Below are 24,539 nucleotides of genomic sequence, written 5' to 3' on the forward strand. Positions count from 1 at the left end.
TTTTTTATTCTGTAGATCCCTGACATTGCCCGTAAGTGATCTCCATCCTCATCAGTGCTTGCTTGGAAGATAAACCAATAAATACAAGCATTACACAGTGACCCACCTTAATCTGCAAATGTGTAATTGTGAAGGATTTTATTCTTCCTCCCACCAAAGCTGTAGTGAGTGGTTTTATAGTAGTACACCACAGTACTCAAAACTTGGAAATGTGTACAAGATAGCAAATATGTCCAGTGAATTGTGAATGTCAAAATGTAGGTTCCATACCACCTAAGTTCTTGGATCAAGTTTGCTTCAAAATGAGTAAACACAGAATTACATGTTTGTATATCTCAAATGGTGCAGAGCTTCATGTCAGTCCATTTGTGAAATTCTGCCTCCAAGCCCAGTAAGAATTGAATGCCTACTTTAAAAAAAAAAAAAAAATTAAACCTCCACTTCACAAAAAGAAATAATTTTATAACTCAGGCACAACCAAAGATTTTGGTTAAGGGTCATTGTCAAAACGAATTTATGCCAACAGAATTTGCTGATTTTTTAAAAAAGAGCATATGAGCTATGTGTCTATTGACCTTATAAGAACTTACTTAACTTTGTGCTGTCACTTTTTTTATGTGAAATCTTTAACCTCTAGAATCATAAATCACCTTGCCTTTGAAGAATTTATTTATTTGGTTGTGTCGGCTACAAAGATTTAAAAGAAGAAGAAGTGGTAAGGCGCCTGGGTGGCACAGTCCATTAAGTGTCTGACTCTTGGTTTTGGCTCAGGGTGTGATCTCAGGGTCATAGATCGAGCTTCATGTCAGGCTTTGCAATGGGGGGAGTCTGCTTGAGACTCTACTTCCTCTGCCCCTCCCACTCATGCTCCCACTCATGCTCACTCTCTCTAAAATAAATTAAATCTTTTTAAAAAGCGGGGTGCTTAAAATCAGCCCATCAACTGCCAAATCTGTTGCTCTTGATCTTAATGTTTCTCTTCTTGTATATTTTCTTACCTCATATTTTCACAGACCAATTTATTGCCAGGAAATGAACATAATAATTTGTATTCAAAATGTTTTGGCAATTAGTCTTCTGGGAGCAACCAAATGCCAAACAACATTAACTGTAGCACTTTAGATTCTGTGATACACAAAGGACTCAGAAACGGATGTAATGTGACCTTTTCTTCCCAATTAAAGGATTGGTGGACATATTTGCATATCTTTGTATCCCATACAATGCACAAATGTTTTGTTTAGTCCAATTCCTAATTTCTTAGATGTCTGAAGGATTATGTGCTTGAAAAAGCAACATTATTATAGATGTGACTGTCTACTTTTAAAATGAGTGATGCTTCAGTTAAACAATTAGGAAAGGAAAGGCCTAACAGCATGCTGTGGGCATTTTTAATACTGCAAAAAAAGATCTTCACTTAATGTCTAATTATATGGAGGGACTACATCAGGATGGGAAAAATCACCTTTTCAAGTAACCAGAATGCCCAACAGAAACCATATTGACAGAAACTTTGCCAATCCCTGCCGGCAAGAGCTATATATTAAAAATAATCAGATCCTTGATGGAGATTCTGTGAGAACTCTGAGGGGGGAAAAATGGTTGCTTGTGTACATTGATTTCTATTCCCAAGTACTATGTAGGTTTTGCAGTGACCACAATTTTTCTATTTGTCGAGGTAATGTGCAGCGTCAGGATAATACTGCAGCTGCATATTAACTATATGTAACAGTTAAAGGCAGAAAGTAAAAATGCCTCTGGGACAGGAGAAAGCATTTAGGGTCAAATTTAGTCTACTCAATTCATTCTACAGACAGGCTTATTAAGAACTTAGAAAATTATTTGCCTAACAAAGTCCTTATAAGGTTTTTTATGGAACTTGACATGCTGATTCTAGAAAAAGTGAAGAGACCTGTCCTACAACTAGCAAGATGTATTAAATTGTAGTGCTTAACATGGGGCATTGGTACAAGGACAAGCTCACCGAATAATGGAACAGAATAGAGACCTAGATGCACACACAAGTTTGTCTGGTGGGCTGGATAGTCTCCTTTGGCCCCTCCAGATCCTTTCTCCTCCATGTGCTCCCTTAGGTTCTAGAAAACTGATGCCTGCAGACAGTATCAACCAGGTACCCTTGGCCTGTGGCTTCCAGTAGGGTTCAGCCAGTGGGAAAGATCAGTCTAAGCAAGGCACACTGATTCATGGGAGTGGCTGGCTGGCTAGCTGCTTAGGGACCAGGGAGGACAATAGAAGAAGAGTAGAGGAATGCTCTGTGGAAGAATCTCTAGGAACTGTCTCAGAGTGTGAAGAAATGTACATGCCGTGTAAATGCCCACCCACTGCAGAGAGGGTCTCACTGTGGTTGTGGAAAGTGCTCTGATGTCATTCAGACTCTTCCCAGCCCCCCTGGTGCTTGCTCATTGGGACCATGTAAAATGGTCATGGCAGCAAGAATGGAGGCCACACGTGACTCAACAGCATTGACTTCCGCTCATTATGACTGATTCGGTTACTGCCACTGTCCAGGGCACAAATGGCCAACCAATGCTAAGCCCCCAAGCTGGCAATATACTCCAGAGGGGGTTTTGATTAGATCACACTGGACATTTTAATTACTGGGCACTATGTTTTGTGACGTAGAAAGATCACAGGACTTACTTTTTTCAGTAGAAGAGTGTCAAGAGTAATCATGGACCGTCCCTAGTTTTCCTCCAGGATAGGGGAAGAGCTATACCCACCCAACAAATCAATGTAAAGGGACAAAAGTACTATTGGAAACAAAAAGAAAATTGCCTCATTATTATAGTCCAGGAGTTATCCTAATTGATAAGCATATACATAATTTGTATATTATTACCACATTACTTTTGGATATATACAGCTGTGGTAAAATATGTCCCTCTGCCTAGAAACCATGAACACTAAGGTGACTGAAGCTGGTGGTTACCTGTAGAGAGGGAGGAGAGAGAATGGGGTCGGAAAGAAGAGCACAGGGCTTAGGTTGAATTTGTAATATTAAATGCCTTCTTATTTTCTATACATTTTCAAATTTAACAAATTTTATTACAACAGCATGTTGTAATTAAACAGCATGTTTAATGGACTTTGCTAGTTTGGACACAATACTCACACCCCTGGGATTTCAGGTCTCTATTTCCAATTTCCTCTAAGCATTCAGGCCTGTTTGTCTCATTGGTCTCATTGTCAAAAAGCACTAGAGTCTTGAGTTCTGCTACTTCTAAATATACCAAAAAAGTGAAAAATACTGACAAGGGGCTTTTTCCTGCTTACAGATATGAGAGTAGCCTTTCAAAATAAACAAATTGGGGGGGGGGGGAGCCTGTGTGGCTCAGTGGGTTAAGCCTCTGCCTTCAGCTCAGGTCATGATCTCAGAGTCCTGGGATGGAGCCTTGCATCGGGCTCTCTGCTTGACGGGAAGCCTGCTTCTCTCTCTCTCTCTGCCTGCCTCTCTGCCTACTTCTGATCTCTCTCTGTCAAATAAATTAAAAATTTTTTTAATTAAAAAAAAAAACAAGAATAAATGAATTAGAGGCACCTGGGTGGCTCAGTAGGTTAAAGCCTCTGCCTCCGGCTCAGGTCATGATCTCAGAGTCCTGGGATGGAGCCTCGCATCGGGCTCTCTGCTCAGCAGGGAGCCTGCTTCTCTCTCTCTCTCTCTCTCTGCCTGCCTCTCTGCCTACTTGTGATCTCTGTCTGTCAAATAAATAAATAAAATCTTTAAAAAAATAAAAATAAAATAAATGAATTAAACTTACAGCCCAGAAGTAGCATATAGCCGAGGAGTAAAGTTCAGGGTCAAGCAGAATTTCTCATGTAAACATGTCGAAGATGAAAGAAAGAAGCTGACTAGGAAACTTACACTCTCACTTCCCCATAAACAGAGACAAGTCGAAAGTCACTTCAGCCTTCCCCAGAGCTCCATGGGTCACATCCAAAGCTTACTGACCCTAACAAGCTGGCAAAGGTGTGCAATGACAACGCTCATGGCAAAATCTGCTACAACAGACCAAGTAGCCCAAAGCTTCCAGTTCTTGTCTCCAAACATATCAACAGTTAACACAATTTCTTGACCAGATTTCAGTATTTCCAGCTGAAAACATTTTCATAACTAAACTGGACATAACAGAAACTGACAGTTTCGTGGGTTTTATCACTGTGGGATACTCTAAAGGTGGAATTATTACATTATCTGCTCTAGCTAATTTAGTAGTAAAATACCCAGATAATGTTCTGGGACATGGAGCCCAGTTAAAAATTATCTACTCTCCAGCCTTCTGATAGAGGATGAATACTGAACTGAATTAAAGTGTTTAGCTCACCAACGAGACACCTGTTAGAAGTGTTTAAATGAAAAAAAAACTAGATATAATGCAATATATAGATATAATGTAGATATAATGACAGTATAATTCCATCTCTGTAACTTGAACTAGAAAGTTTGGAACTTAAAAAAGTTTTAAAATAAATCTTCATGCACCTTCATGCTCAGGGAAACTGAAGCCCAGATACAGAGGAGTATCACTTGTATTCTAAGAGTTGTCCCTACACAGAAAAATTATTTCAACAAACTTTACGCTGAAGTGGAGTGACCCATTTCGTTAGTTATAAGAAGTTCTCAACATGGTGCCATGTCTATGATCCCTTAACACCAAAAAAGGTAAGGCACTAAAATGAAAACCAATGAATGGAATTTTGACACAAGGTAGATTCAAGCAAGGCTACCCTCCAAGCCTCTTCCTGTGACCATTATCAAACCTTTACCTGTGGCTACATGCTTTAAAAAAAAAAAAAAAGAAGAAGAAGAAGAGCATTGTCCTAACCTTTAAGTATTTAGAAATGCTGAGTTTGGCCTGGTTTTCATTTAGACCTAAAGACAATTCCCTAAATTACATAGACCTTAATAAACATAAAGACTGCCAGCACTTAGACACTCCTGACATAAAATCACAGGAATTTTCTGATGGAAAAACCACATTTCTCTTTGCTGACTCATCCAGAAAATCATTAAGAAAATAGTCTTCTGTAACTTGCTAAATGGCCATAGTTTTTCAGAAGATAAGTTGCATTTTGTTTTGTTTTGTTTTGTTTTAAAGGAAAAGGCTGGGCACCTGAGTGGCTCAGTGGGTTAAAGCCTCTACCTTTGGCTCAGGTCATGATCTCAGGGTCCTGGGATGGAGCCCCGCATCGGGCTCTCTGCTTAGCAGGGAGCCTGTTTCTTCCTCTCTCTCTCTCTCTCTCTCTCTCTCTCTCTCTCCCTGCCTGCCTTTCTGCCTACTTGTGATCTCTGTCTGTTAAATAAATCAATAAAATCTTAAAAAAAAAAAAAAAAAGGAAAGGCATAGTCCTTGTACATTCTGCAATGACAATACAGTTTCTGTTTCTCTTCGCAGTGTTTCCCACTCCTCTCCTGGGATTCAGTCATGCTTCCTGCAAACTATGTCGTGTGTCCACTCCTCAGGGAAGCTGCTGTAGGCTGAATGACTGGTCCCCTCCAAATTCATGTGTTAAAATCCTAACCCCCAAGCCCGTAATTCAGAGCCCTCATGAATGAGATCAGTGCTCTTATAAGAGCAGCCCACAAAGCTCCTTTGCCCCTTCCACCCTGTGACCTTACAATGAAAAGACAGCCTTCTAGGAAATCGGCGCTCACCAGACACTGACTCTTTCGGAACCACGATCTGGGACATCCCAGCCTCCATAACTGAAATATAAGTTTTTGCTGTTTAGAAGCCACATAATCTGTGGTATTTTATTATAGCAGCCCAAATGGACTGAGACAGATGCTGACTGAAACCTTCCAAAACGCCCCTATCTGCAACATTCTATTATCCAGCTTTATTTTGTACAACCTGACAAATATTTATTGTCTATCTCCCTTCACGGAGTCTGAGTTTTCTAGTCCCTGCTTTTTCTTTAGCCCTTACACAGAGCCTGGCAGTAGACACTCCAACAAATATCACTGGATGCTCAAGAAATATTTGTTGAACAAAGAAATTAATGCATGCATAAATGATGGGCGCTGCGCTGGATTTGAGGGCTACCTGCTAAAGAACTCTCGAAACCTTAATCTCAAAACTTAGAAAAGAAGGACACAAAAGAGATTTGAAAAGCATATATCTTTGTTGGAGACATTTCTGGGTTAATTTAATGTGCTTGAAATCAAGATGGGTAAGGGATGAGGAAAGAAATCTGAGGGGGGAAAAGGAATTCAGATGACTCTGAATTGCCCAGATCTTCCACTTGTCAGTGAGATCCAAAACAGACCCTGGCCTCCGGAGCTTTCCAGTATCTGTCTGTACAAGCACGTATGGGGTTTTACCATTAGCCAGAAAAACATCTGCACGTTCACCTGTCAATAGCTTTCCTTGAGCAGCCAAGGAAACATCCTAAGAGCACTTCTCTGTACTCTTCCTTAATAATGCAGGTTGCCTAAAAATGCTCACTTTCCTATCCTTAGTCCAAATTGTCCTTCATTCAGAACAACTGGGAGTTCAACTTAGCTTCATACATTGCCCAAAATGTAAGGCTTTGCTTCTCAGGGCAATGAGACCAAGAATGCGATGGAATTTAGAGGAAGGAAACAGTGAGGAACAGCTGTTGACCAAATCAGCAAGGGCAGGGATGATATGAGAACAATAATGGTCATATTACCTTGTATTTCAAAAGCACCTTCCTGCAAAAAGCTCGCAGTCCTGTATCAACTATGCAGGTTTTGTCTCTTACCCTGGTGATTGAAATAAAATAGATTCATTCTTATTAACGTGTATTTCCATAGCTAACCACAAATATTTTGGCTGTTTCTATGTGCTGTGTCTATAAGTGCAATCAATTTCTTCATTGAGCAGGATCGGGAAATCGCATTAACTCAGCTTCTTCAGTTGCATAGGGTGATGTCTTCTGAAACATTGGGCAGTAGCTTTTCCTTTCTTTTGCCATCTTTGTGGCTTCACCTTGTTCTTGTCTGAGTCCAGATTACCCTGTTTGTCTTGCCCTTTCTATCATCAGAACTTGCCTACAAACTCTGCCCCAGGGTTCCATTCACTACCATCAAACTGCACCCTCCTGCTATCATAATCTCTGTAATTATCTTTTATGTGTCTGTTTTAATGAGTGACATTCCATTCACACAGCTGTGTAGTCATTTTTTTTTAATTTCCTGACAGTAGGGACGTGTCCACCTGATTTTTCTCTTCATCCTCCATAATGTAACTTAAGACGCGACTTTTCTCCCACCTTCCTGAACTTGACAGTGCCACGTGACCAACAGCTTCATCACAGGTTTCTCCCCACGTAGTTCTATATATTCTTTCTGGACATCTCCTTAAATCCTCCCTTTTTTACATAGCAGAAATCTTTCTCTAAAAATTCACTTTACTCTAATGTGGTTTTGTTGGATGCATATTAGTTGGGATCAAAGATTTAGAAATGAAAGAGGGGCTCTCCATATTTTTTATCTATCCCTCTGCCTTTAGGAAGATACAAACCGCTCTCACAAACAGGGGGCACCACCGAAGGCCAGAGAAGGGACTTGTTTAGGGCCACACCTCTATTAAGGAAGCAGAAGCTGGATCCCGCTCCCCAGATGAGGAACAGTGGGAGACTGGAAAAAGCAGTTGGCCCTGGAGAAGGGAAGTCTCTGAGTCAGTAATCAATTGGTACTTGGATGGAGAAGTTAGCCATGCTTGGACTCAAATCTGTAACACTTAAGGAATATTAATAACAACGGCCGAAAAGCTATATAGGAATGAAAATTACGGAAGAATGGGATTGTGCTCAACAACTAATGTTCTAATCATCTAACGTTCCAATCATCTATGCTACGCAACAAAGCACCCCAAAACTTAAGTTTAAAACAGTATTTTGCTCACAAATCTGCAATCCAGGGAGGGCTCTGCAGGGTCAGCTCATCTCCACTCCCACCATGTTAGCTGGTACTGCTCACAGTCCGAGAGTTAGAATAATCTGAAGGCTCACTCAACTCAGACAGCGGGAGGCCCGAACATGGGGCTGCTGAGACTCCATCCAGAGACATCTCTCTCTCTACCTCCATGTGATTTCCCCATATGGACCTTTCAGCATGGCCACGGCAGGACAACCGAACTTCTCACATATCAGCTCATTTGCTCCCAAGGGGCACAGCTCAAGAAAGAGAGTCACACAGAAGTTGCACCACCTTTTATGAAGTCAGACCATCACTTCGGCAACATTCTCCCAGGCAAGGCGATTACAAAGTGCTCTTTTGAAAACCGACCTCTGTACTCTAGAGCCAAAGTATGTAACAGGAAGACAGAGTTTACACATAAAAAAGGAAGATAGTTTATCACTTTGCCAAGCCAAGGAGACTTCAACAGGCTAATGTCTCCAGGACTGCAGACCAACCCACAGTAAAAAAAACTGAGGGGTTTTATAGGAAAATACAGAATCTGGGGTGCCTGGGTGGATCAGATGGTTGCGTCTGCCTTCAGCTCAGGTCATGATCCTGGGCCTGGGATCAAGTCCCACATTGGGCTCCTTACTCATTGGGGAGCCTGCTTCTCCCTCTGCCTCTCTTTCTCTCTCTGTCTCTCATGAATAAATAAGATCTTTAAAGAAAAAGAAAATACAGGATCTGGGTGGTTTCAATAGGAAGCTAGTACTTGCCAAGAGCATTCCTTAGTCTTTAAGCTGGTCTCATGACTAGGGCTGGCTGGCCATCCCCATCTTGTTACTAACTATACATGGAGATCAGCCAGATGTCAATATTGACACAAGCTCAGGAGTTCATGAACAGAGGATTCTACAGAAAAACAAGTGAAAGGGAAGAGGAGGCTTCAAGAATTAGGAAAAATCTATTTTGTTTGATATCAAGCCTTGGTGAAGCATTAGTGAGTCCATCTTGATTTCCAGCCATCTTTACAGTTCTATAACGGTTTCAGAAGGTCTTCTCAGAGGCAAGGATATAGACACAGCCTCCCTCGATCATCATCCCTCCCAACATCATATTGCAAGAAGAGTACATGGGACGAGATCTGCATGAGAGCAGCTGTCTTTGGAAAACACAGTCTGCCACAACGGAAAAACCACAGGATTACCAAACCACTGAAACACAGAGTTGAAACGGCCCTGGAAAAGGCCATCCATTTGTCCCTAACAAAAGTCATTCTGTGAGACGAGCTCAAACGGATTTGTCCCATCCTTTTGGAATCCCTCTTCAATGTCCCCCCAGCTTCCATAGCCCTTTGTAAATATGCCCACTCTGCCACTCAGGATGTTCTATTTTCAAAACATGATTGTAATCAGGCAGGTACTATCAACCTGTCAATGAGCCAACCTTCTTTTTCAAATCAATCAGTGTAGCACAGGAAACATCACGAGGAAGAATCTTCGGACTGAGGCGGAGCCACAGGTGGTACTCGGCAGAGAAAACATGATCAATTCTGAGAAAAACGGACATCACAAAAAAGAAAATATATATAGATCTAAGTATATATGTCTGTTTCTGTCCTCCGTTAAAGGTAGCTAAGGTGCAGTAAATGTCAAAATAATAGTGGAGCAGCTGGGATGGAAGCAGAGCCCAATGCGACAGTGTTCTCCAGCCTCAGCTGCATCAGAACCCCCGGGAGAGCCTGTCGAAACACCCCAGAGCTTCCGACTCCGCAGAGCCGGGTCGGGCCTGGGAATCTGCATTTCTCACGAGTTCCGGGGCGGCGCTGTTGCTTGTGGCCTGGCCCCATGCTTTAAGAACCACTAGCCTAAAGGTTTTCAGACCTGGTAGTGGCCACACTGCAGCCCCGGCAAGGACGAAGGGACCAAAAGAGCCACAAGAGCGGTGGGGGGCGAAGAGGACCCCCGACAAGGAAGTGGCCTGATTTTACCGGAGCCCATTTCTCCCGTAGGACTCCTGCCGGCCCGGGCACTCTCCGGCAACTGCACCCGGGCCGGTCCCCACCCTCCACCCCAAAACTGACTCCGCCCGGCCGCGGCAGCCGCGGTGGCGATGCGCCCCCTCCCGATCGTCCAGGGTAGTGCCACCCGAGAACTCACACTCGGGCGGCGGGCCCAAGTGGGCGGGGCTAAGCTCCCTCCGTGAGGCTGTTGCGTGAACAGGCCGCAGAGCTCCGAGTCCCCGCCCCCGAGCCATGATTGGCCAACGCCGCCCGAGCGTGGTGACGTAAGTCCGGGGCGGAAAATTTGTGAGCGGAGCGCGGGAGTCCGGCGTCGGCTCGGTCGGGGAAAGGCCTTGAGAAGGTTGTGCGCTTCCAGGTGCTCCTTGGGAAGCCAAGGCTGCTTCCTCACGACTTTCCGGTCCTAGCCGCCTGTTACCTCGGAGCGCCTCTCTGCCTCCCTGGTGCCCAGGTGAGCGTCCGAGTGGGATCTGTGGGAGTGTGTGTGTGTCGGGGGGGGATTGCTGTGCTGGTGGCCCCCAGACCGGAGAGGAGCGGCCGGAGTGTGCTCAGCGTCCCCGACACTCCGAGGACATCCTCATCCCCACCACCCACCTCATTAGCATTTGGGGTCGCTGGTCTGATGGCGCTGGGCCTTGTGGCTCCAGTTGGTTAGGGTTTTTTGTTTTTTGTTTTCTTTTTTTCTTTCTTAATTTGACAGAAGGAGACAGCGAGAGACGGAACACAAGCAGGAGTGGGAGAGGGGGACAGGCTTCCCACTGAGCAGGGAGCCCGATGTGGGACTTGATCCCATGACCCTGAGACCATGACCTAAGCCAAAGGCAGACCCTTGACGACTGAGCCACCCAGGCGCCCCTCTGGCTGGTTAGTTCTTGCGACAAGTTTGAGTGCCAGCTGGGAGTTAGACACAGGTAGTTACGTCCCAGTGGGTACGCGGGCCCGGAACACAGCAGATGCGTGATTCCTGTTTGAACCCACCTGAACACGGCCCCTAAGAAGAGGACTCTACCAGGAAGGCAAACAGTTGTTACGTGGCGTGACAGATGCTCACTCCGAGGTGTATGGGAAACAGTTTTAAGGGGTGGCCCCTTTGAGAAACTGATACCTGACCTAAGGTTCGAAGGAAGAGGCAAAGAATTGAAAAGAATCAAAGCCTGTCACTTGCCTGGCGACTGGCCATCTGGTGAGCCTCTACAACACCAGGGGTAGATAAGCAGTTGCCTATTCTTGCAAATAAATGGAAACCACGCTGCAAGGTATTGATTCTTTTCTTTTCCTTAGATACCTGTTTCGGAGAAGATGACGGAGGAACTGGACCTCACAGGACAGGACTCTGATGCAGGTAGTGAAGAGGTGGTCCTGACCCCTGCAGAGCTCATTGAAAGGCTGGAGCAGGTAAGCATGAGTAATAGTGGTTATTTCCCAGAGTTATTGTGAGGATTAAAGGAAATAATATGCAAAGAATGCTTAACATACTGTTTGACCCATGATAAGCACTCCGTGTTAGCTGTGAGTAGTAATAATCTTTAAGTATTACTGCCCAAAATGAACCAAGTCTCTTTGACTCCAATATCTGCTCTTAATGGACTACACCTGCTGCCTTACTCTTGCATTCTCTCTTGAACAGCCCCTTTCTGGAACGCTCTCGTGTTTGTTATTCTAGCATTCTTCACTCTGTCCTACCAAGCAGGTCATCATGAGTGACAAAAGAAAGATGACTTCAAAATTATATATTATGTAATAATTCTTACTGTATGAGTAATTCTTCCTTTGTTTTTGTATCACAGACCTTTTTGAAAATCTGGTGCAAACTGGCCCTTTCTCCCAAAATAATATATGTATACACACACATCCAGGAATTTTGCATATAATTTCAAGAGATTCAGACACCCTAAAAATTGCCCATCTAGTTTAAGAGCCCCTGCTTTATTAGGAAAGGATTCATGAAACAAAAATCCAAAAGTGCAAAGCATAAAGAAAAAAATGGATACATTCAACTACATCAAAATTGAGAACTTATGTTTTTACAGCTTGATGCCAGTAAAAATGCATGCTACAAAACTGGGAGAAAATATTTGCAATATTAGTCCACACTATAAACACTTAACAAACTACCCGGTAGAAAAAAATGAAATCTTAGCAGGCATTTCCCAGAAATGGAAACCAGGATGGCCAGTAATCGCATGGACAAGATGCTCAATCTTTTTTGTAATCAGGAACATAAAAATTTAAACCCCAAGGAGTTACCACTTCATTGAATTGAATTGGCAGAAATGAAGAAGATGAGAGATATAAGGCAACATATTAATAAAGCAATATACAGGATTGTAGAGCCATTTACACACTTTTTTACAGTGGTGAATTGGTGCACTTTGCCAAGTAACTTGTCAAGTTGAAGACACGTATCTTGTGTCTCAATCTTCCTACTCCCAGGTACATGTCCTAGAGGAAACTTGCAGGAGACATGCGCAAAACATTCCTAGTATTGCTTGCAGTGGTTAAAAAATGAAAGTAACCCAAATATCCATCAACAATAAAATGAATAAAAAGTACAATCTATATACACAATGGGGGGGGAGCAGCAATAAAATGAGTGAGCGAGAGCTCATGCAACATGGATGACTCTCAAAAGCGTTATATAGAACATTAAAAAATAAGTTTTTGAAGAAACCATTTATGCTAAGCTCAAACACTGGCAAAACCATTGTTCAAGGCAGAGCTCGTGGCACACGCTGATACGCTGCATTGCGTCACAATGTTGACCATTTGCCCCCTGGGACAGGCAGCTCCCCCAGGCTGGTTGCCTCCTGTGGCTGTGAGGAGCTCCTTGGAAGGCAGCATGGGCTCAGCTTGGCAGCAGGTGAGCAGGAGTTCTATCTCGGGCCTGCAGCTCTGTTGCAATGCCCTGAGTGCTGCAAAGGAGTTGGTCCACCACCCAGATGGCTGCTGGGGCTGGACACACTTGTAGGCCGCAGACCATGGCCTAAGGAGCCACTTGACAGGGCCACTAATAAACACAGCTCCAGGAGCAGATAGAGGATTTAATGCCTGTTAAATGATTTAAGGGGCACCTTGGTGGCTCAGTCATTAAACATCTGACTTCAGCACAGGTCATGATCCCAGAGTCCTGGGATCGAGCCCCACGTCAGGCTCCCTGCTCCATGGGAAGTCTGCTTCTCCCTCTCCCACTTTCCCTGCTTGTGTTCCTCTTTCTCTCTCTCTCTCTCTCTCTCTGTCAAATAATTAAATAAAATCTTTTTTAAAAATTATTTTAAAGTTATTACCTATAGTGCAAAGTTTCTCACTTTAATGATTATGCTCATTTGCCAAGTCTATATAACAAAGCATCACAGACTGGGTAGATTAAACAACAGACATGTATTTTCTCAACCCTGGAGGCTGGAAGCCTGAAATCAAGGTGCTGGCACCATAGGTTTCTTCTGAGGCTTCTCTCCTGGGATTGTAGGTGGCCATTTTCACCTGGTCTTCCGTGTGCGTCTGTATTCAAATTTCTTCCTCTTAGAAGAAAACCGATCATTGAATTAGAGCCCACCTAATGACCTCATTTTAATTTAAGTACCTCTTTAAAGACCCTGTTTCCAAATGCAGGCACATGCCGAGGTGCTAGAAATTAGGACTTCAACATACAAATTGGGAGTGGAGAGGAACAGAGTTTAACCCATAACAATGAACAGACTGTCATTAAAAATTTTGATCAGGAATCAGACGTAGCTATTTCAAAATAGAACCTGATTATTTTTAAAAAGACCATGGATTCAAATGCAAGTTTCTCACTAAATATTTTGGAAACATTTTGTTTGAAAGTTTTATACTAGTACAAAGTTTTCCCAATGTTTTAAATATTTTTACCAAAATAATCTCATAATGTCAATAAGAAATCCCCCTCAAATCTACCCCATTTTGCCCCAGTGTATCCAACGAGTGCTGTCATTTTCTTTGAAATCACTGAGAATCATTATGTGGAGATACAAACAAATGTAGTAAGACTATAGAAAATTAAATACTAAGGTCAAGCTAATGATTACCTTTGAAAAGGGAGGAAGACACCAGGACTTTTAAAATAATGATAAAGTTATGTGTACACTAGATGTTTATATCTCTATTCGTGTTATATGTAATAAACATTTCTGAACCTATTCAGTATTTAATAAAATCAGTTAAAAAGAAAAACTCTGCTTTCTAAGTCCTCGCTGACAGTTTGGTCTTTTCTCATTCGTAATTCTTGAAAATACAGACTTGCTTTCTAGTTAACTTTTACAGCACAATTACAGGAGCTTGAACCTATGGGGAAAAATTTATGATAGTAGCAGTACCTGCTATTTAATAATATGTCTTCGTGGTGATAATCGGAGACTCAGAGACTCAAGGACATTGAGAGGAATAAAGTGAGCCCAATTGGCATGTAATTCTGAGCTTTGCTTAAAACTAACTTTCCTGTAATTGAAAGACAAAATTGTTTTCCTCAGTCACCTGTGGATATTTCAGTTCCCCAAGCCTTGGTAATCTCTGAAATGTAGCAAATATCTGGGCCTGAGTCATAAATTAAGGATTGTGGTTCCAAAATTATTTAATAGTTGATCCTCTTATATTGTGATCCTTTATACACAATGCTTTTATCTGAGGCAGTTAGTAAATAATCTGGGTTTTCTCATTAGTACGATAAGGATAACTGTATCCATTCATCTCAGGTTATTATAATAATGAATGAAAAAGTCTTTGTAAAGTGCTCTAAGCTTCCCAAATGGGATGTGTAGACTGAGGGCACTTCATCTCCCAAATAGAAGAGTGCTTGCGCCCCCTGGTGGGAGACAGCAGCGGGTGAAGTCGCAGGAACGTGCGGATGCTATTTGGTGAAAGGTACTGTTTGAACACCAGGTGGTGTTGCTCTCCCTAGTAGGCATCATACTGACATTTTTTTTTTTCTTTAAATAAATGGTATTGGGGAACTGCAGAGGCAAACCGACAACATTTTTTACATGAACAGTGATTTTTTTACAATTTTGGTTAAATATAAGATTGTAAGCACAGCCTCCCCACTCAAAGAAATAGAGAAGCCATCATAAACATAGCTTGTTTTCAACGCATTTCCAGTATTTCCAACTCATAGGCAAATAGTTTTCTTTGCCGAAAATAGCTATGATTTTCACGGGATATGTACGGACTCATAGGGTTATTTGCTCTATTGTGACTGATACTCATAGCTACATATTTGGTTGGGGGCATTGTTTTTTAGGCCTGGATGAATGAAAAGTTTGCCCCTGAGCTGCTGGAAAGCAAGTCTGAGATTGTAGAGTGTGTCATGGAGCAGCTAGATCACATGGTAAGAGTTGCTTATCTCGGGATTACAAAGGAAGAGAACTTTAACAGTGTTTTGTCAGCATAGTGAGAGATTGAAGTCTGATACCAAATCTGTTTTGTTTGGCCCAGCCTAGTGAGTTTTTTTTAATATTGAATTCGTTACCTACCAGCATTTATAAACCATGAGCATTCCTATGAATATCTGCATGTCAGCTTCCCCTGAAAAATCTAAAACCCTATCAATACTGGGTCTATGTTTCTATATGAGAACAGCTGACCAGAGTGGAGTAAGGACCACTCTGTTCCCCACAGTCCTTACCTACCTACCTTTCTTAGATAGCTTGCCTGCCTGGTGCCCATAGACACTTGAGTTTGTGGCCCTTGGCTTAGATGGGCTGAGCCTAAGTCATTATTAGCCTTAGAGTAGCTTTACGACATTGGTATTTTGCAGTTTCTCAACTGGTGATTTAATACTCCCCTTAGACATGTCTTCTGTCTGCTGTATTATCTCCATTACAGTTGGGCCCTTCCCACTGACCATATTCGGATTCTATTCAGATCAACCATCTAAAAGTTTTCTAAAAGTAAATGAGTATTGTTTGAACTTTCTACAATGAGGCTGTAGTCATACATAATTTGTGTAAGAAAATGAGAACTCTTAGGAATTTTTTGGTTCTCCATTGACCTCAATGTAGGCTTTGAGTCCTCAGCATTGCCAGTGATGATAGTCCCTGTGGAATCGTACAGACTGAATGAAAAGGTCTTTCATCTGAATATCATGGTTTTTTATAGACTTCATTTTCTCTTTTAATAGGAAGAAAATCTCAGGAGAGCCAAGAAGGGGGATCTGAAGGTCAGCATTCATCGGATGGAGATGGAGAGGATCCGCTATGTCCTCAGCAGCTACTTGCGGTGCCGGCTTATGAAGGTTTGATGTGGAGATACATGTAGTTAAATTTAGACAATGCAGTTTGTAATTATAGACTGAGCATCTTGGGGAGATGTTGGGCTGGGGCCTGGGAAAATCCAGGGCCTGAAGATGCCACGAAGCCCCAATATTAAGGTAGCTAAAGAATAAGGAGGGCAAGAGATTATTCTGAAGAAGCCTAGATAGGACATTTGTTGTACATCTCCAGGGACACATTTGTAGTCTGTCTGCTGAGTGAAAGGAGTCCCCTGGAATTACGGCACAGCGGTGCCGAAGAGTCATTTGCCTTGGTTGACTAGGGAATACTAACCAGAGGAAAATAGTTTCAGAAATTATTTTGCAGCCATCATATAGACAATGTCGAACTGACCATGATAACTTGACATTCAGCCATAATTCTGAGGCCATCTAACTTATGAAAATGAAATTGCAAAACATTCTTATTTTATATGATGTCTATTTTAAATGAGTATCTTCTCATTTGGTTCCACTTATTCCCTTAGTTATTACAAAATGAATGCATCCTCTCCTCGTGAAAGTGCTCTCAGCTAAACCATCTCCAACCATTTATTTCCATTTGCTGTCCTGGTTCGGACAGAGGTTCTAGTTTGTTGGTGTCCTTAAATCATACCACTTGCAACAGAGCACAATATTCCAGTTGTAGTTGGGCCTCTTTTGGGAAGAACAGGACAAGCACTTCCCTTATTCTAGATATTTAACTGGTAATAATGCCACCTAGCATCACATTAGCATATTACACAGACACGTCCCACTGTTCTTTCTGCACTTGCCATGAGCTCTAACGTCTTTGAAGTTTCTCAGTTACCACTTTCCCAGCTTGTCACTATCCTGTAATTGAAAGGTTTGATTTTTCAACCCTGAAGTGTGAGGCTTGATACTTACCCCTCTTAGGCTTCACCTTATTACATTGGGCCACTTCCCTGTTCTCTGGACCTGATCTGGTCACTTAATATATTAGCTATCTCATAACATTTTTTATCTTCACTTTATGTCGAGTCTGATAAGTATGTCATCAAAGGCTGTATCTGATTCGTTAGTAGGACTGGGCCAACAACAGAATATTCCACCAGAGACTTCCCTGCAAGTCAACATCTGTCTGTTAAACTGCTTCTGAGTCTGTACTGATCTATACTGTCACAGCCCTGGCTTTCCACTTTGCCGCCAAGGATGTCCTAACAGTGGTGTCTTATGTTTTGACAAAATGGAGATTTTTTAAAAATATGTCTCTCCAATGCAACATGGGGAGTTAAGGGGGTAGGAGAAGAATAAATGAAACAAGATGGGATTGGGAGGGAGACAAACCATAAGTGACTCTTAATTTCACAAAACAAACTGAGGGTTGCTGGGGGGAGGGGGGTTGGGAGAAGGGGTTGGCATTAGGGACATTGGGGAGGGTATGTGCTATGGTGAGTGCTGTGAAGTGTGTAAACCCAGAGAGTCACAGACCTGTACCCCTGGGGAAAAAATATATGTTTATAAAAAATAAAAAATTTTAAAAAAATATATGTCTCTCCACTCCACCCTCAACTACCAGAAAACTCTTTTTTTCTCTTTTTCTCCTTAAGTTGGAAAAATCCTTTGTATTAACCACTTTCTTTTCTTTGCAAACCATCTCTTAAATTATCTGTTCTCATATAATGCCACATACCATGGGGAAGGGCATTAACCTATATCTGAAGGTCCCCGCACCATCTTTGTATTTTTGAAAATTGGGACATTGGCCTGTCTCCAGCACTGCTCCACTCTTCTGAGCTCATTGATTCTGAGCTCGCAACACTGCCTGTGGGTAGCATGCTCAGTGATGGAGGGAAGGCAGCTTACACTGATCTAGCATGGGCCACCTTGTGCACCAGAACTCCGTACCAGTGTGCACTTGTCCTGGAATTGTAACTGAGCCAAGCCCAAAGACAGAAACTCCTTTAAGCAGAGAAGTGCTCCTTTGTCTTGGTGGGTCCTCCTTCCCTTTGTCATTTCCCTACTTGCATTTCTTTCTGCAGAGAACCCACAGCACTCACTGAGCAGAGGAGTAATCCCTATGCAGTTCCTGACCACTTATCTTTATATAGCTTTTAGCTTTTTTTTTTTTTTCCCTGTTTTGTTTGTGTTTTTTCCTGGTAGTTCTTACCATTTTGTCCTAGCCTTCCCTTGCTGTGGACTTCATCATTGCCGGTTATATTCTTATAATTAAGAGTCACTGTTCTCAGGCACCTGGATGGCTCAGGCAGTTAAGTGTCTGCCTTCAACTCAGGTCATGATCCCAGGGTCCTGGGATTGAGCCCTACATCGGGCTCCCTGCTGTGCTGGGAGGAAGAGCTCTCTTTCTCTTTCAAATAAATAAATAAATAAATTTTTTTAAAAAGTCCTCTTTGTCTCTGCTTGTATGTTCTATATGTGTCTTCCCAGCTTTTGTACACGCTTCATCTCCTAGAACAACTTGTGCAGCTGCCTAGAAATGTCCAACGATATCCCCTTCTCTCCCTCATTAATATCATTTACTGTTGTACTTTCCTATTTTCTTTTATAAAAGCCTCTCATCCTTTTTAAGTGGTTTTCCTTTTTACAGGCCTCACCTTTGCTCTGAATTCTTTGAAACCTGCCTTGAAATCTTGGAAGTTGAGAAATGTCTTGACTGTGAGAACTTGCCATTTTAAAGTCAATTCTAGTTTAACCTCATCCTATTTCAGAACATGAGTATATTTGACTCTGGAATCTGGACACATTTACATAGTGCTTTTTGTTTATCCTCAGATAGAGAAGTTTTTCCCTCATATCCTTGAAAAGGAGAAAACATCCCGCGAGGGGGAGCTGTCTAGCCTTTCTCCAGAGGAGCTGGTCTTTGCCAAACAGTGAGTAAGCAGGATGCATGGGGACTTTCTTTCTGTGGCTCATGAGCATGAGTTTTGACGGTTGTCCCCTGTGACGCTGATGGCTGGGCCACTGTTGTGTGTCTGACAGCCTGGAGGCTCCTGGCAGGTGGGTGGTCACAGCGGTTTGAATTCCCCTTTTTCAGGTACATGGCTAACACAGAGACCTACCTTAAGAATGTTGCCTTAAAGCATATGCCTCCTAACTTACAGACGGTGGACCTCCTGAGGTCAGGTGAGCAGAACACTCTCTTTTCAGGCACTTTCGAATAAGATCTTCATCTTTACTCTCAAGCCTGGAAAAATAAATACTTAGATAAGCAGAAAAGAGAAGAGAGGATGTCATCTGGTTAAAAAATATATTAAAAAATATCTGGTTAAAAAAAAATCATCAGGGTGCCTTGGTGGCTCAGTCATCAGGGTGTCTGGCTTCAGCTCAGGTCATGATCTCAGGGTCCTGGGATCAAGCCCCAAGTCCGGCTCCGCGCTCAATGGGGAGTCTGCTTGTCCCTCTTCAGCCCCCACTGCCCACACTCGTGCACACTCTTTCTCTCTCCAATAAGTAAAATCTTTTTTTAAAAAAATCATTAAAAGCAGGTGTAAGAATAGCCTTTCAGCATTACTTCCGTGGTCTTTAGCTTACATCGAAATTGTTATGACTGCCATTAAAAATGCAGACTCATTCACATGTGCAGCCCTTCATTATTTCAGCTGGGTATCTACTGGGCATCCACACTGGGCTAGGCCTTGAGCACTAAGGAGGCAAAAGTCTTTGTTCTCGAGGGGCTAGCACACTTTTCTTCACAGGTTCCTGCCCATGCTTGGTCAGATGCTGCCTTGATTCAAGGAATCCAAATCCAGTTCAAGGAAATGTCTCCAAATACATTTCCATCCTGAAGTACTGGGGTCAAGGCATCAACATAAGCATTTGTGGGCAAGGGGGACAAGTGCAGCCTACAGCACTGGGAGCAAACCCATCGCAGATCTGTGGAGCTCGGAACTGGTCATTGTGGTGAACCTGCCTGAGGGAAACAAAAGGGCCAGTCCATGACCAGTTCCACCACTTTTTGTCTGCCTCTTGGAAGAAGAGGAAGGAAGCAGGACCACATCCCTAAGCATTGCCCAGTGCTGTCATACCTGCTTGACTAAAGCAGCCACGAGCGTGCATCTGAATTCCTGAAACTGAGTCTAACTGAATTCTACCTGATGCTGGCCGACATCTCCTAAAAAACATGTCACTTGTCCCAGATCCTCTCCAAGGACTAGAGCCAGGCCCCTGGAATTGGAAGCTTGTGGAAGGGATCATCCTGTCCCAGTGAAATCAGCCTTGCTTAGTTAACCCAGGTGCCCTGAGTCCCCGTCAGGCCTCTGGAGCATCGTAGGTCCCTGCGGGCAGAGTGGGGAAAGGCATGTTGAAATCTAAGCTGGGTTTCCTGGAATCAGTAGCTGCCCAGCCAGGTCAACTAGGTGCTCTATGGCAGGCCCCAAACCCTGAAGCAGCCCAAGGGACCCCCTTAGACCTTTGGAGCCAGTTATGTGGAACCCCCACCTGTGGATGAGGAAATCCAACGCGAATTTTTGTGCTGAGCTAGGATCTTAGAACAGAGTTTTCCAGTAAATTCTCAGAACCTGCAGTTGATGGGAGTCCTCTGGGTACGCAGGGAGCTCTAAGAAATGAAGAACTCTCGAGCAGCCCGGCCAAGGGCCCCTTCTTCCACGCAATGTTGGCTGGTGGTAGAAGAGGCAGCAGCCTCTCACCCTGAAGTCAACAAGTGAAGGACGGCTCATGGTGGAAACCTGTGTTCTGTCATCTGACACTCAGGACTATCCCCATGTGACCCTATCTTTCTAATGCTCTCCTACTGCTGCTATATATGAAAGCTATTTCCTGACTAGATTTGTACACCTTTGTCCTCCCAACACGTGTGCATATCTCTGCCTTGGCCCTTGCCGTTAGTGCCCAGGTTCACTCTCCCTCACTGAGTGACCACATGTCACGCCTGCTTGTATCTTCCGCAATGTGCACATTTCACATACTCGGCATCTGTTGAATGAGTCATTGCTATGCAAGACCCTGGATGGGAAGTGTACTGTTTCTGTAAGGAACCAGTGCTGTCCTCAAGCCACCTTCCCCCCAAAATGCTATCACATCAGGGGTCCCTTAGGGCTTGGTACAGTGAATCCTAGCCACTTTCCCAGATTGGTCTTGCTGGCAGAGTATTTTCTGACTGCACTCTCATTTCTCTGACAGTTCCCAAACCAGATCTAGATTCATACGTGTTTCTGAGAGTGAAAGAACGGCAGGAAAACATCCTGGTAGAACCAGAAACCGATGAGCAAAGGTGAGCAGCATGTGACCTTGAAGGTAGGAAATCTGCCTCCCCTGGGCGCACCAGCTCCGCTCTGCATGCGTTGTTTCCTCCTTTTTCAGGGACTACGTGATTGACTTGGAGGAAGGCTCCCAGCACTTGATCCGCTATAAAACCATTGCGCCCCTGGTTGCTTCTGGAGCAGTTCAGCTGATATAAAATCGAAAGCAAACACAGAATAATGACAGCATGGAACCCTAAAGGAAATGTGTAAGATCTCTTCACTGCTTTGTGCCTAAGGACCGCAGACTTTCCTGACAGTACTGCAGGTCTTTGGGCACTGAGAAGGCTCTCAGGCAGGATTCCTAACTTGCCACACGTCCTCACTGCCTGCCATCCCAGCCACAGTCAGCAGATGGAGCCACCGCTCTGTTGGTTCTGCGTGCTGGCCGAGTCCTCCCAGATGCTCACTTTGTGGGCCTTTTTCCTTTGTGGTATTTCTTGAGCTAAAGAAAGTGAGACAACCGCAGTTCATAAAACATCGCTGCCTATGATTAGGAGACAGTAGTTAGCCCTGATCTGAGAGAGACCGGATAGTTCTTTCACATCCCCGATAAGAAGAAGATAAATGCCACAGAAAAACCGAAGATGAAGTATCTTCTGGATTATCTCACTGGATTGTGTGAACTAACCTTCTGGAATCTCTAATATCAGACTTAAGACCGATGTCTGCCCTGGAGAATCATAACTAAACCAAGAAACCATTTCTGAGTTTCAGTTTTGTGCCAGAAGGACCCTCTGGCCAGTTCTCGGTTGGTAGCCTAATGAAGTATGTGCTCCCTACTGCTAACCTGCAGCCTTCCTGAATCTCGGGCAGCTTTGCCAAGCCAACCTCCAGGCCATCTGGCCACTCTTGGCCGGGGATCTGCTAACAGCAACATTAACTGTCCTATCTTGTGACCTCAGTAACAGCGTTTCTGTTTTTAGCTCTACTTTCTGAAGGGAAGTGGATGAAATTAACATGAGCAGAGAGCATCATGGTGATATCTGAAGGAAGGATGTAGAGACCGTGAATGAATCATCTTTCCCTGAAACATGATAAAAAGGAACCTGCATTCCAGTCTTTTGCTGATGAGAAGGCAGCAGATTTTCATTTATATAATATTGGCTGTTAGAGAAATCAATGTAATATGGCTATCATTTCCAAGAAAAATCACTAAGAAAAAGCAAGGAGGGTTTATTTGTTAATAAAAGCATTTTATATTTCAGGCAGTGCTTTATCTTTTCCATGGTGTTTTTACCTTCTTCAGCTTTTTATAAAACAAATGAGCATGTAGGGTGTCAGGCACAGTTCAAGGCACTGAAGCTCCAACCCAGAATAAGACAGAGAATTGAAACAGGACAACTCACTACAGAGTAGAGTCAGGGGGTTGACAGGTTCTTACCTAAGAGTGAATCTTACTAAATTGTGCCAAGATCTGAATACCAGGGAGCCAGACACACAGATCAAAAGGAAGATCATTCCAGACAGAGAAGATGGCTTATACAAAGTCCCTGAAGCAGAAACGAGCTCTGTCTGCAAGTCATTAAACACAGTGGGCGAAATGGAAAGTGGTGCCCAGTAAGGCCTGAGAGGCAGTCTGGACCCAGATCACATAGGTCTTTCTTAGCAAGGATCCCATTTGGTCCTCACAACAGTCCTGAGAAGTAGACAGGGCTGGTAGCAATAGGTGGGAAATGATGTTAAAGTGGATGTTTAGTGGTAGGTCTGAGCCTAGAACCCGCGGCTCCCTCCTCATCGCGTGTATACGAGGTCCTTTCCCATCGCATGTATACGAGGTCCCTCCCCAATGCCTCCCTTATGCTGAGCAGCCTGGGGAGGGATGTGGGCTCTTACACTGTTCTCTAGAACATGCCTCCAGAACCTTGACAAGAGCACCAATTGCCCAGAGGTCTTGCTAAGATGCCGGTTCTGGTTCAGGAAGACTGGGATGGGGCCAAGGATTCTGCATTTCTGAGGAGCTCCCAGGCTGCACCATTCCTACTGACCCAAGAAGCACACTTTGAGTGGAAGAGCTCTATGCCGTCACTGGCATGCCGCAGACATGCCAGGTTGCATGGAAGATTTAAAGGTCTCAGCAAAACCACAGAACACGTTCTTCCGTTTCCTAGGCCACCTCTTTAAAGGAAGACTAGTTTAAATCAGTCGTTTTAAGATAAAGTGGAAGTCCAATTTCAAAACCAAGTAGGAAAGGAAGTGGCTTAGTGTAACACTGACTTCAGCTTTTCCAGCTTTGGTATTTTGCTCTACAGATAAGAGCTCATCATGGAATCATGACAGATGGTTTTTCAAATAATTGCGTCATACTTCATCATAAGCTTGCTGACAGCAAGATGGCTATTCCTGAGAAGTGCTGGCAGGTCCGTATCTGGGTTTTTCCAGCCACAGCAATCACAATTCAGCGGTGACCTTACAACAAGGTCAGCTGTATTTACTCTGGGCTCCGGCTCCGGCTCCGGCAGGCAACGTGACTTTGTTGCCATCCTCAAATGCATCAAACTTCCTTCTGTGATGTACACAAGTTACCCATAGGGCTTTCAGAGTAAACTGTTAAGCAAGCACATTTTTTATCATTTATTAATATAATTTCTTTAATTTCTCATGGGAAGCTAAAATTCCAAATATTTGGAACATCAAGAATTGGGTTATTTTATACATTTTATATATTGTGGTAAAGTACACATGAAATTTACCATCTTGACCATTTCTAAGTGTACCATTCAGTGTATTAAAGACATTCATGTTGTGCATCCATCTCCATAACTTTTGATCTTATAAAACTGGAACTCTGTACCTCTTTCACAGTAGTTCCCCTGTACCTCACTTAAGTGGAATCTTACAGTATTTCTCTTTTCATGACCAGCTGGTCTTTTTTTCATTTTATTTTATTTCTTTTCAGTGTTCCAGAATACATTGTTCATGCACCACACCCAGTGCTCCAGCAGTATGTGCCCTCCATTATACCCACCACCAGGCTCACCCAACTTCTCCCCTCCCCTCTAAAACCCTCAGTTTGTTTCTCAGAGCCACAGTCGCAGTGACCAGCTGCCATCACCTAGCATAGTACCCCCTAGGTTCTTCCATGTTGTAACATGTCAGAATTTTTCTTTTTTAAGGCAAATAATATCC

At 43.3% G+C, this 24,539-nt stretch overlaps 1 protein-coding gene across 2 annotated transcripts; it reads left to right on the plus strand.

Moving 5' to 3' along the window:
* Window positions 1-10,187: 10,187 nt before the first annotated feature.
* GINS4 (GINS complex subunit 4) lies at window positions 10,188-22,617 on the plus strand. 2 transcript variants are annotated; one of them, XM_059384514.1, is made up of 8 exons: window positions 10,188-10,359; window positions 11,190-11,303; window positions 15,163-15,249; window positions 16,042-16,155; window positions 18,925-19,022; window positions 19,187-19,275; window positions 21,292-21,382; window positions 21,472-22,617. In XM_059384514.1, the coding sequence occupies exons 2-8, from the start codon at window positions 11,208-11,210 to the stop codon at window positions 21,566-21,568; spliced, it is 672 nt and encodes a 223-aa protein (XP_059240497.1). In that variant the 5' UTR covers window positions 10,188-10,359; window positions 11,190-11,207; the 3' UTR covers window positions 21,569-22,617. The 2 variants fall into 2 exon arrangements, with proteins under 2 accessions (XP_059240497.1, XP_059240498.1); XM_059384515.1 differs by lacking the exon at window positions 10,188-10,359 and adding an exon at window positions 10,652-10,772.
* The last annotated feature ends 1,922 nt before the right edge of the window (window positions 22,618-24,539 follow it).

This window comes from Mustela nigripes, chromosome 18 (assembly GCF_022355385.1).
Source record: "Mustela nigripes isolate SB6536 chromosome 18, MUSNIG.SB6536, whole genome shotgun sequence".
NCBI classification, from domain to species: Eukaryota; Metazoa; Chordata; class Mammalia; order Carnivora; family Mustelidae; genus Mustela; species Mustela nigripes.

Bases quoted from the DNA above. Each gene is read 5' to 3' on its own strand.
- GINS4 (XM_059384514.1), top strand. From the start codon at position 11,208: ATGACGGAGGAACTGGACCTCACAGGACAGGACTCTGATGCAGGTAGT. The intron at 19,023-19,186 runs GTGAGTAAGCAG...CCCCTTTTTCAG, and splicing joins GAGCTGGTCTTTGCCAAACA to GTACATGGCTAACACAGAGA. The intron at 19,276-21,291 runs GTGAGCAGAACA...TTTCTCTGACAG, and splicing joins GGTGGACCTCCTGAGGTCAG to TTCCCAAACCAGATCTAGAT.